We start from the raw sequence: 12,211 nt of genomic DNA, 5'->3' as shown, positions 1-12,211 counted from the left end.
AGACCCTCGGCCGGGGACCCTCTGAGGCCAAAATCAGCCAAGAGAGGCCACAGAGGCGGCACAGAGTCAGAGTCAAACCCTCTGTGCCGCCAAGCCAGGGGTCCGACCCCTCCTCAGAGGGGGGTCTGAGGCCTCAGAGCGTGTACAACCCCCCAGTCTTACAGGCAGCAGTGGCGGTCCGCACTGCAGTTTCTCTTGCTGCCGGCGTTGTTTTGTTTCAACTCTTGCTGCCGGCTGTCCGCAGAGGGTGTCGTGGCTCTTTCGCGGCGGCCCGCATCGTGTTGTGGACATGCTCTTCGTGCACGCCGCCGCCCTGTCGCTCACGGAGCTCGATGCCGTCCGACGGCTCAACGCTAGGTCTCACCGCCACGAGTGCGAGGCGTGCCTGCGGGCGTGGCCGACCATCGCCTCGGCGCCAAGCTGCCGCAGCATCGCGACCACTCCGCGGCTGGTCGGCTCCGACGCGCTCGTTGCGCCTGGCAACGCGCCGTTTGGATCGCGTGCGCTGGTCCATGCCACCGTCGAGCCGGTTCTCGCACCCGAGACGTGCGCAGACATCATCGCCGAGGCGGAGGAGCGAGCCGCTGCAGACGGGTGGGGCTCGCGCTACACGCTTCAGTCGGGCTCGGACGAGCTTCACCTCGCCGACCTGCCGCGTGCTACCGCCGCCGTCGCAGCGGCGCTCCCCGACATCGCCGCCATCGCGACTGCGGCACTGCTGCCGCCCGAGCACAAGCCGTCCGACTTGCGGGTTCTCAACGCCCTTGTTGTGCGGTACGACGCGGCGCGCTCCAAGGACCACATGGCCCCGCACGGCGACGCCAACCTCCTCACTGTCAACGTCGCGCTCAGCGCAGGCCACGAGGGCGGCGGCACTTGGTTCCTACAACCTAGAAGCGGAGTCCATATCTCCCCGTATCTCCCTGTATCTCGCCCTAGAAGCGGAGTACGCTCTCTTGTGTTGCAACCGGACTCCGCTGTATTGCACCGCATCGCCTCCCTCGCATTCGCGCGGTGCTCTGAATACACGGCACAAGACCGCCTGCCCGACCTCCTGCCTGCGTCTGACCTCGAAGGTTCCTCGCCGTCCGCGGCGGCGAGGCGGAGGAGGAGGAGGCGGAGGAGGCGGCGGAGGAGGGCGGCGAGGCTCACGGCGGCGCTGTGGTTGAGCCGGGCGGAATCGGCCACGCGCTGCTGCACGCGGGAGCGCTGTGGCACGCGGGCGCGCGGACCGCAAAAGGCGCCGAGAGACGTCCCGCTGCTGTCACCCACTGAGATAGCTCCAGATGAGCCGAGATTCCGCGAGGCTAGGTGTGAGGCACTATCTCCCGATATCTCCCCATATCTCCGCACATCTCCGCATATCTCCCCATATCTCCCCGGGGCTAGGCGTGAGGCACATTCTCGTCCTCTTCCTGCAGTCGGCCGCGTATGTCGACCATGCGGGCGAGCGTCACCATTGGTTGATAAAGACCCAGTATTGATAGACCATTGAAAGAGCAGGGTGGTGGTGAACCCACTCCTTTGGACCCCGCGCCAATTCTCTGTACGCGTGCGAGCTCGCCGTCATGGACGACCGACTTGCACGCAGTCTCGAATTGATCGACACAATCGACGAGAGATTGGAGTCGCCACGAGTCGGCATGAGTGCGGTATCGGCTGCGCAGGCGTACTCACCGCCAGGGCCATCGCCGCGCTGGGCGGGGGCGGGGGCGACGCCGCCGCAGGGGAGGGGCAGGCGGGGCAGGCGGGGCGGGAGGGGCGGGCGGGGCGGGAGGGGCGGGAGGGGCAGGAGAGGCGGGAGGGCGAGGGGGCCGAGGAGGGCGAGGCGGCCGAGGAGGGTGAGGGGGGCGAGGCGGGCGAGGGCAGGGCTGCCGGCGGCGCGGAGGCAGCGCGGCTGCTCGAGCTCGCGGTGCGCCTCAACACGGCCAGCGCCAGCGAGTGAGTGAAGTGTGCATAGCACGACCTCACTAGATTAGGTGCGCCTCAACCCTGCCGACGCGGAGCCGTGGATACAGCTGGCGACGGCGAGGCGGAGGCAAGGCGACGTGGACGGCGCCGCCGCCGCCGGCCGCCGCGCCGTCGCTCTCGGCCGGGCGAGTGGCGTCGCGTCCTTCGACGCGCTGTACAACTTGGGCTGCGACGTGCGCAACTGCGGCGGCGAGGGGAGCGTCGAGGAGGCGCTGCTGGCCTTTGGCGACGCGGCCGAGGCGCGGGCCATATCTCGGCTCTCTCTCTCTCTCTCTCTCTCTCTCTCTCGGCTATCTCCCGGCTATCTCCCGGCTATCTCTCGGCTATCTCTCGGCTGTGAGGTGTCTCTCTCGGCTGTATCTCGGCTATCTCCCGCCAGGCGGGGGCGGCGTGCTACGCGGCGTGTGACGTTGCGGTGCGCGCGTCGCAGCGCGCCTCCGCCGAGCTCGCTCTGGGTCAGTGCTTGGGCCAGCTGGGAATGGTGTCGCCCGCTGTTCATGCCGCCGGCTAGTGTGAACGGCGTCTCCTTTACGGGTCGGCTTGCGAATAGGTGGAGCCGGCGCTAGACGCGGTCGGCGCGGCGCTTGCGCTGGAGCCGCGCGCTGCCGACATCTGGGCCGAGCTCGCCAGGCTGAAGCTCGCGGCGGGCGAGCTCGCCGATGCGCGCGCATGCGCGGAGAAGTGCGCCGAGCTCCGGTCTGCCTGAGTGTCCACCGCCCCTACCGCCCAGTACTATGGGTACCCCCCCCACGATTCACGCGCTCCGTAGCGTAGCGCGTATAGTGCCAGGGTCCCTACGGCTTTGCCCTCTAGCGCCGCGCACCCAGTTGGCCCTAGCTGCGTCCCCGCGGCGCGGCCTACCCGATGGCGTGTGGTGCCCGCCCTCCACCCACCTCCCTGCGCGGGGCCGCGGGGCCGCTCCGGGGCGACCCGGGCGCCCTCCGACCACAATGTCCGATTACTATCATTATAACAGTACGGTAAGACTAAGAGGTATGTATATACTGTAGTCTGTAGGTCTCTAGAGGTAGGGCTAGTTCCATTTCACTGTGGCACAGCTCGCGTTACAAAACCTTGGTTTGACCATTTGCGCAAAAAGGTACATGTACATGTCGGTGCCTTCCAGAGGCAGCTGCGACCCCGCCGAGTAGACGGTTGCACACAGCAGGTGGCGCGGTGTGCAACCGTCCACTCGGCGGGATCGCAGCTGCCTCTGCGCGTCCCGGGTATGTACCTTTGTCCCGCGCCGGAATCGACTCGACGCCGCTGAGATCGGAGATCAAGCTCTGACAGGTCGCACGTCGCTCCTTTGACGCCGACGTGACTCACCCGTGCAGATCACATCAGGACACGGTCTCGACGCGCTCGGTACGACGCCTGCGACCCGTCTCGGGTCAGGTGGCACGACGCTCATCGCGCCTACCAGCGCTGCCGTGCAGATTGCCACGACGAGGTCGAGAACGCTTCTATACGCTCGCCCAGCCTTCCTTTCCATCCCATTAGGCAGCCTGGGAACGGTGGCGGTCAGAGGCAAAGCCTGCGAGGGGTGGTGGAACCACATGTCACGGCTACCGCCGGCTCGACCCCACGATAGCCTCCGGAGGCTGACTTTGAGGCACAATCATCGGACGACGTCGACGAGTTGAGTCGCGCTCGCGGTAGCCAGATGACCTCTCATACTAGTATCATCGGCCATGGCCGCAGGAAGCGCGGGGGATTCCGCTGGGAGCAACACGGAGCTCCGTTGGACGCGTTTTCAAGATTAGCGTGTCAGAGTGAATTGGAACTACGTAGCCTAGGCGACCCCCCACCCATGTGTCTTCCACGATAATCTCGACACCGTCTCGACTCTGCGCGGGGCACGGCCGACGGAACAGATTTTTTCTCTCGTCTCTCGACTGAATTCCGTTTCGCGCGGTTAACGTGGAGAGCACATAATAAACCCCCGTCAAAAAGGCGCAGTCAGGCCGGTGGGCGGTGGCCAATGCAACGGCAAGAGCAGCGCCTCCGCCCGCTCCTCCCGCCGCTCCTCCGCGTAGCTGTGCTGCGCCGCGCGGCCCTCAGGGAGGGAGGCCCGCCAGCGCACAGCCTCGGCCACGCCAACCACCTCGTAGCGCGCCTCGTCGTTCAGCTCCGCGATCGCCTCCGTGCCGTCGGCGTGAGCGGCCGCCGCCCGCGCCTGCTGCTGCCCCTCGGCTAGCTGCACCGCCCCCGCCGGCACGGCCGCCGCCTGCGCCTCCGCCGCCGCCGCCTCGGCCTCGGCCGCCGCCTGCACGTACATCTCGCGCGCGAGGAGCCTGCAGTCAGCCTGCGTGAACGGGCGCGCTGTCGGACTGCCTCTACCGTCCTCGCCGCCGACGCCGCCGCCGTCGAGCGTCCTGCCGCTGGCAGCAAAGCCGAGCCGGGCCTGCAGCGCGTCCCAGAAGCCGACCGGCGCCGCGTCGCCTGGCGGGTGGACGAGGAGGAGGCCGCACTCGTAGTTCGCCACCCAGAGCACCCCCTCGCCTGATTAAGAGTGAGTAACACAGTTCATTAGTTGTTCACAGTAGCTCGCCACACCCAGAGCACGGTCTCGCCGCCGCCGCCGCCGACGTGCATCCTCGCCGTGGCGAGCAGCCGCGGAGAGCCCCAGGCGGCCGGCGAGAAGTTGTGCGAGCCGAGGTAGAGGTAGCCGCTCCCGTCGCGCCAGCGCCGCACCGCCACCTTCGAGTGCTGGAAGCCCTGCTGCTGCGTGGTCTGCTCGCACTCCGCCAGCAGCGGGCGCAGGCGCGACCGTCGGCCAGCTTGCACGCGCAGCACGTCCGACCACGTCCTCGCCGACATCATGTAGGTGAGCCACGGCAGCCGCGGCGGCGCCGCCCACAAATGCCGCTCCCGCACGCGCACGTCCCCGACCCCCCCCTCGAGCCTCACCCGCCACCAGCCGCCCGCGAGGCGCGAGGCCGCCACGCCACACCAGCGCCAGCCGCGCCTCCCCTCCTGGCTCATAGCGGGCGGCAGCGGCTGCCCCTCCGCAACGGGCTGGGCGGCGTTCGCGCGGAGGACGACGCGCCCGTGAGGCTGCACCGCGGTGGCGACGAGGTTGGCGGCACTCAGGCTCACGAGCTTGGCGTGCTCCTCGCCCCTAGCCTCGCCCGGCTCGAGCTCGACGCACCACTGCAGAGACGACAGGTTCGCACGGCGCAGCGAGAGCGCCTCGCCGCTGTCCAGGACCGCCACGTAGCGGCCCCGAGCAGGCACGCGCCTGCCGATCCGCACGCGCTGCCCGTTGAGCTCGGCGCGGCGCCGCAGCCCGCAGATGAGCACGCACTCCCCCTCGGCCAGCGCTAGCGGCCCCTCCTCTAGCTGCTCCTGCAGCACCCCCGTGCGGCCGTTCAGCGAGCACAAGTCGCCGCAGAGGCCGCGCAGCAGCACACGGCGCCCCTCGCGCAGCCGGCGCGCATCTTGGCGCGCCCGTCCAACGGCCTCATCGCGCAGCCTCCTCACCGAATGCGTCGACGGGAAGAGCACCTGCGAGGCGGGGGAGCACAAACAACCGCAATAAAATCATCGTCCTGTTGTTATGAGGAGAGACAGGATGAAGCGCCTGCGGCAGGTGGTCCGGCAGACGCGGCGGATGCCCCTCGATCAGCCCCGGGAGCTGCTCGTCCTCGTCCTCCGACGCGCCTAACAAGAAATCGAGGACAGAAATGTGCGACCAGACCCGCTGCTCCTCATCCTCGGACTCTCCCTCCGAGCCGCCACCGTCGCCGCCCGTCGCGTGCACGAACGCCTGCGCGAAGCGCGTATTCTGGTACAGGTTACCCAGCGAGGAAGTGGAGTAGTAGTCCGCCGCGGCATCGCGCGGGCTGCGCCACAACCTCCCACGCTCGCGCGTCCGGCCGAGGAGCTGAAGCAATCGGTGCAAACCCCGCGGCCGCTCCGCCCGCCCGAGCAGCTGCAGCAGGCTCCCCCACACGCCGCCGTCGCCGTTCGAGTCGAGGCAGGGCTGGCCGCCGGCGGGCAGCCAAAAGTGCAGCGTGAGCACCTCAAAGCCGCGCACCACACCGAACCCAAAGAGTGAGCTCGCCTACTCGAGATCGCGTCGAGATTGCCCGAGATTGCCTGGAGAGGCAGCCAAGCCCAAAGAGTGAGCTCGCCTACTCGAGATCGCGTCGAGATTGCCCGAGATTGCCTGGAGAGGCAGCCAAGCCCAAAGAGTGAGCTCGCCGGTGCGGCGGCGGTGGCGACGAGCACACCGCGGCGCAGCAGCGGCGCGACCCACGCCGCGACCTGGCACGAGCGAAAGGTCTCGGAAAGGTCTCGGAAAGGTCTCGGAAAGGTCTGACCCACGCCGCGACCTCGCGGGGCAAGCAGCCGAGCTGCCCCTCCTCCTCCCGCACCGCCGCCGCGTCGCCGCCCGCCGCGGCCAGCGCCTCTCGCAGCGCCGCCGGCATCCAGACTGCGACGGCGTTCGCGTCGTGTGGATTGCCCGGCTGCGGGCGCAGCTCCAGAGCGACCTCGCCGCTGCTCCGGCACAGCTGGCGCGCAGCCTTGGCGATGCGCAGAAGACGCGACCCCTTGCCCTCGCCTCCGCCGCCCACGTCGCCACTGCCGTCGCCCGCGCCGTCGCCACTGCCCTCGCCCCGCCTCGGGGGAGCGGCGTTCACGTCGCGCGCGTCGAGCAGGCCGCTGTAGTAGCGCCTCGCGCCCGCGAGCGCGCACCGCACCGTCGCGACACAACCGGGCGGCGGAGGGGCGGGGCGGAGAGGGAAGATGCCCGGAGCCGAGGTCACCAGATGCACGTTGGGAGGCGCCGCGCGCCAGTCGTACCTCGCCAGACGCCAAAAGAGGGCGACGGTGGCGGCGTGCGGCGCACACGGCGCCAGCATCGAGGCGAAGAGGCAGGCGAGCTCCGCGCCTACCTTAAGGTACGTGCTGGATGCGCCAGCCTCGGGGCGGGAGTACGGTCTCGTGCAGAGTCTCCAGAGCACCGCGTGAAGACGGTGGAGACGAGCACAGGGGCTACAGCGGAGTGCGGTCGAGTACGGCGGAGTACGTGCCCTCTCGAGGGCTGGTTGGAATGCAACAACACTTCTTCCGCGTCTAGGGAGGCGAGCCGAAGGAGCCGTCCGGAAGCAGCGCGGACCAGTCGGCCACGTCCTCGCCGAGGCGCTGGGTGCGGACCGGGAAGGAGTGGTGCCAGAGGTGGTTGCGCACGCCGCCGGCCGCCCAGCCGCCTCGGTTGAGGTTGGCGGTGGCGACGACCACCACGGCCGCGTCGGGAAAGAGCAGCACCAGCACCTTCAGATAGGAAGGTGAAACGCAGTCAGACCAACGGCTGGGACACCGGCGCGGTATGGGTGGACGCAGGACGGGCGGTGACGGTCACACCTTAGGGTGCACGCACCCGAGCAGCCCCTCGTAGGCCTGCTCCTCCCGCTTCGGAGCCCAGTCCTTAAGCTTGTCCGGCGCGTCGCAAAAGGGCGGGAAGACTAGGCACGCGTTGCGGAAGCCGGGCACCGCACCAGAGGCGGCCGAGCGGCGGTCGGCGGCCGCTCCCGCCCAGCACTTGACCGGGTGGTGGCACGCGATCACCGCCGGCGTCTCAGGTCGCACGCCGAGAGTGGCCAGCAGCCAGGCGGCATCGAGGCTCATCGTGGATGCGAGAACGCCGTCGCACTGCTCGCCAGCGAGAGCGCCGAGCAAAGCCTCGCCACTCTCGCCGCCGCGCCCGATGAGACGGATCGACGAGAGGAGCTCGTCGCTGGTCCACGGCGGCTGTTGCGAGGGCAGCTGCTGCTCGTCGCTGTGCAGCGGGAACTCTGGCCGCCGGCATGGACGCTTCGCGCTCATCTTGGCCGGTGCGCCCGTTTTTCTGTAGCGCGAATCCGTTAGGATTCTCGCCAGCTCTGCTAAGTGCGCTGCGCTGCGCAAAGCTGCGTGTGCTGAGGGAGCATCCTGTGCTTCCTTTGGGAAGTGCGCACCTCCTGCAGCTGGTGGAAGGCCGTGCCGCCGTGCGTCTGCTCCGTGGACAGGGCGGGGAGGCGGCGCCGCAGCGCCGCAGCGTCCGCTGCCCGCCGGTGCAGCACTCTGCTGCCTGGTGAGCAGCCTGCTGGTGGTGTGCGCGGTGTTTGCGAGGCGGCTCTGGCGCTGTACTGCCAGCCGCGGCGAGTGGCGCGCGGCACGCGCGGCGCCGCGCGTGGCCCGGACGGCGCCAGAGAGCGCGCTCGATGAGCCAGCCGGCGCGGCGCGAGCGCCGTGCAGGCTGGCACATCGTTTGCATGCTGCCGTCAATTCTCTGGTCGACGGCGGTCAATCTCACGATTGTCGATCAAAACCGGCGGGCTTTGTGACGCCGTTTACGCAATCGTTTTTTGGCTTCGCTTTCTCTTTTGCTTGTTTTTATTTTGTTTTTTCTTTCGCGAAGCGACGGAGGGGGGGGCGGGCGGGCGCTAACTATGGGCAAATACATGCCGGAGGTTCAACGACGACTACTCGCCGCCTGGGTCGTTTGGGGCGCGCGGCTCCGTCGAGGACCGGGCGCGCCCCTTACCCGGCGCGGCGTAGGTCCCACTCTGACGTATAGAGGGGAGGCACGGACAACGGCCCAATTCATCAATTCCACTCATCTTCTGGTGCCTAGCCCCGTGCAGCGGCGGTCCAGCAGGCTGCCCCCAAGGCCCCCTGGGCCGCTGCGGGTTTTGGAGTTATGCTTTGGCACAGCTTCGGCGATGGCGGCCCCTCTCTGGGGCTTGCAGAGGCGGGGAGTCTCCCCCGCTGGTCTCCTCATTCCCTTTTTTCTTTTTCTTTTGAGAGAGGGTTTGTTTCTTTTGAGAGCAGGACGCCGGGTTTGTCTTGTATGTGCGTGTCGGGCCGGGGTGGGCGTGCGGGGCGGAGGCCCAACGTCAGGCGGCTTGTCGGGGCCGACGAATTCGAGGGGGGGACGAGGAGGGGGGAGGGCGGTCGGCGTTGGGGCAGCAGGCTGCAGGGCGTACGGGGTAGCCGCCACTTTCCTGCCTCAAAACGTCAAAAGGGCGGGGAGGCTGTCCCGGTACCCGGAAAGTGAGAAACGCCGGGCAGCGTGGCGCACAACTGAAACCTCCCATACGTGTTTGTGCCTCCTCCTTTGCTGTCCCATCTCTTCATCTCTTTCCCGCCTGGGCGGGGCAGCGGGCGGGCGCGCGGTGCGGTGCGGCGTGTGCGTGTGTGCGACTGCGACAGAGGACCGCTCGCAAGGGACCATTGGGTTTGTATTATTCACAACGAAGGCGCTCTCAAAAAAACCAAAAACCGCGAAAAAAAGGAGGGTGCCACCGGCCGAAATTTGCTTGGGCTCCATGCGAGCAAGAGCGCTGTGCCGGGCTCCTCACCGCCCTCCCTGGTTGCGAGCCAAATCCTTCAGCTCGCTAGTGATGGCGGACGAGCGCTGTCCGGCGTTGCTGCACGTCGACTCGTTTACGCGGGTCGCCTTTGCCGGCAACCCCGCCGCCGTCTGCCTGCTCGACGCGCCGGCCGACGCCACCTGGATGGGCGCGGTCGCCGCGAACCAGAACCTGTCCGAGACCGCCTTCATGTGGCCGACGGGCGCGAGCGAGGTGGAGGGCCTCGAGGGCGAGCCCGCCCGTGGCGAGACGTTTGAGCTGCGGTGGTTCACGCCGTCGGTCGAGGTGGACCTCTGCGGGCACGCGACCCTCGCCGCAGCGCACGCCCTCTTCTCGGCGCCCGGAGGGCGCGAGTCGCCCCTCCTCCGCTTCGGGACCCGCTCCGGAGAGCTCGTCGCCGCGCTGCGCGGCGAGGGCGGCCGCGGCCGCGTCGGCTCTTCTGCCCTCCCTTTGGCATGAGGAGGGGAGTGGGTGAACAGGCGAGGGCTGCATAGAGCTCGAGTTCCCGGCGTCGCCTCCCAGGCCGCTGCTCGACGGCGTCGGCCCCACCCGCGGCGAGGTCGCACTCGCTCTCGGGCTGCCAGTGGATAAAGTCGTGGCGCGCCTCTGCAGAAGCGGAAGATCTCCCCACCTCTCCCCATCTCTCCCCCTCTCTCGAGAGGCCTGGATGCGGGATCTCTCCCTTATGCCGACCTGGGCGAGGGACTCCAGCACACCCACACACGAAGCGGGCTAGCACGCACGCGCACATGCCAAGGCGGCCGACGGACTACGGCTGGCCTGACACCCGCCCGGCTCTGCAGCACTAAGCCATGCGCGTGTGCGCCGTCAGGTTGTGGGCGCGAGCGACGATCTGCTGGTGGCGGAGATCGCACGAGATCGACCGAGATTGCACGGGATCGCTCGAGATCAAGAGAGATCAGCAGAGATCGCACGAGATTGCTCGAGACCATCCGAGATCGCACGAGACCATCCGAGATCGCGCGAGATCGCGCGAGATCGCCGCAGGTTGCGCTGCCCGACGCGGGCGCCGTCGCCGCCCTCGCGCCTGACCTGCACGCCGTCTCGCGCTGGCGCGTGGCTAGAGGGTAGTAGTGGCTAGAGGGCGGCTAGAGGGCGAGCAAGAGAGTGGTCAGTATGATCGCGGTCTCTCGGCGGTCTCTCGGCGGTCTCCGGCTATACCTCGGCTATCTCTCGCCCGCTGGTGGCAGGCCGTACCGGGGACTCATCGTCACCGCCGCCGGCTCCGGCTCAGAGGCTGACTTTGTCTCGCGCTTCTTCGGGCCCGCTGTCGGGATCCCGGAGGACCCGGTGAGATGCGCCGAGATGCGCCGAGATGAGAGATGCGCCGAGATGAGATGCGCCGAGATGCGCCGAGATGCGCCGGGATGAGATGCGCCGAGATGCGCCGGGATGAGATGCGCCGAGATGCGCCGAGATGCGCCGAGATGCGCCGAGATGCGATGCGCCGAGATGCGCCGGAGGGTACGACGCGGTGACGTGTGTGTGTCGGGGCCGACGGGCTGACTCGCTGACCTTTCTTTCTATGAGGTGACGGGCTCGGCGCACTGCACGCTGGCGCCCTACTGGAGCGGCGCCCCAGAAGCGGAACACGTATTCTTGTGACCCAGCCGGCGCTCGAGAGGAGACGCGGACTCCGCTGTACGCAGCTGAACTCCGCTGTATTCACTGCGCTTGTGTCGCTCGTACTCACGCGGTGATATGAGTACACGGCACAATACCGTATTCCCGCGCTGCTGTCGGTGGTACTCGTAGGAGCGGCGTGCTCGGCAAGAGCACGATGCTGGCGCAGCAGCTCTCGCAGAGGGGAGGTGCGAGATTCCCCGAGATTCCCCGGGATTCGGCATGATTCCCCGAGATTCCCCGGGATTTCCTGAGATTCTACCTGATTCCCCGAGATTCCCCGAGATTCCCCGAGGTCGCTTCTCACAGAGGGGAGGAGGTCGCGCCTCGGGAGGGTTCGGGCCGTGAGGGCGAGGGTCGCCTCTTCACAGCTCAAGGTGTGAAAAGGCGAGCTCGAGGTCGAGGTCGGCGGTGAGGAGGAGGAGGGCGCGAGCGCGCGCGTCTGGATCCGCGGTGACACGCTGGGGTGACGCCGCTCGCCATTCCCCGCCCTGCCGGCCGGCATTTCTTTGTTGTTGTTGTCCGCAGGCCACGCGGTGACGACGCTCGCCGGCGAGCTGCTCATCCCTCCCCCGCGGACAGTGCCAGTGGTGAGTCGGCTCTGCTAAGGTGCCGAGCTGTTGGTTCCGCTGATGCTGCTGCCGCTGCCGTTGCTGCTGCCGCTGCTGCTGGGCCCGCGCCGCGCGTTGGCGCCGCCCGCGGCCGTCCTGCCCTGTCTGGGCCCACGCCCAGGTTTGCATGGGAGTGCCTCTCCCCTTCTCCCTCTCTCGCCATTGAGCGTGGGCGTCCGACCGTGGAGAGGTGTTCCCATGTCGAGACCTCGGCCAGGGCGTTGACCGTGGTTTGCGCCGACCGCCGCTCGCGCTGAGCCGTCGGCGGTCAAGGGGGCGCGGACGTTGCGCTCTCGCTGTACGTCACACGCAGGATACACGTGAGGTTTACAAGGGTTTTATTACATTCATACAAGGTTGTGTGGATGACAAAACATCGGTACGCTGAGAGCTATCTCGGTCGACCCCTCTCGGAGACCAGCCGCTCTCGACGGTCCCGCGTCGCAACACCGCCATGTGCCTCATGGTGTGAGCACACCTTCGTCTTTGTTATTTTTTTCCTTCTGCTTCTCACACCGCGCCCCGTTGCGCCGACCTGCTTGGGCCTAAGCTTTATGTCACGGTCTAAGCACGCCCGATGGTCGATGCGTGGGTCGCCACGCATGGCACTCCCAGCAACGC

At 67.9% G+C, this 12,211-nt stretch overlaps 3 protein-coding genes across 3 annotated transcripts; all 3 read left to right on the top strand.

Annotated features, from left to right (window-relative positions):
• Window positions 1-289: 289 nt before the first annotated feature.
• EMIHUDRAFT_121596 (hypothetical protein) lies at window positions 290-2,677 on the top strand (the record flags this gene model as incomplete). The annotated part of the gene is made up of 5 exons (XM_005756974.1): window positions 290-879; window positions 1,077-1,252; window positions 1,668-1,912; window positions 1,980-2,144; window positions 2,522-2,677. 5 exons carry the CDS (start codon window positions 290-292, stop codon window positions 2,675-2,677), a joined length of 1,332 nt encoding a protein of 443 aa, XP_005757031.1.
• A 6,712-nt stretch (window positions 2,678-9,389) lies between these two features.
• On the top strand, window positions 9,390-10,925 carry EMIHUDRAFT_46465 (hypothetical protein; the record flags this gene model as incomplete). The annotated part of the gene is made up of 4 exons (XM_005756973.1): window positions 9,390-9,764; window positions 9,820-9,930; window positions 10,449-10,646; window positions 10,887-10,925. Coding segments are annotated over 4 exons (723 nt in total), but the record flags the coding sequence as incomplete, so codon positions are not given.
• Window positions 10,926-10,995: 70 nt separating this feature from the next.
• Window positions 10,996-11,956, top strand: EMIHUDRAFT_446647 (hypothetical protein). Its single transcript, XM_005756972.1, is given in 2 exon segments — window positions 10,996-11,274; window positions 11,288-11,956. 1 exon segment carries the CDS (start codon window positions 11,612-11,614, stop codon window positions 11,813-11,815), a length of 204 nt encoding a protein of 67 aa, XP_005757029.1. The 5' UTR covers window positions 10,996-11,274; window positions 11,288-11,611; the 3' UTR covers window positions 11,816-11,956.
• Window positions 11,957-12,211: the final 255 nt, after the last annotated feature.

This window comes from Emiliania huxleyi (assembly GCF_000372725.1).
Source record: "Emiliania huxleyi CCMP1516 unplaced genomic scaffold EMIHUscaffold_936, whole genome shotgun sequence".
In the NCBI taxonomy this organism is placed as follows: Eukaryota; Haptophyta; order Isochrysidales; family Noelaerhabdaceae; genus Emiliania; species Emiliania huxleyi.
Note: the sequence above shows the minus strand (reverse complement) of the source record. Positions and strands in the feature narration are given on the sequence as shown.

Excerpts from the sequence above, each read along its gene's own strand:
- EMIHUDRAFT_446647 (XM_005756972.1), top strand. The coding sequence starts at position 11,612 with ATGCTGCTGCCGCTGCCGTTGCTGCTGCCGCTGCTGCTGGGCCCGCGC.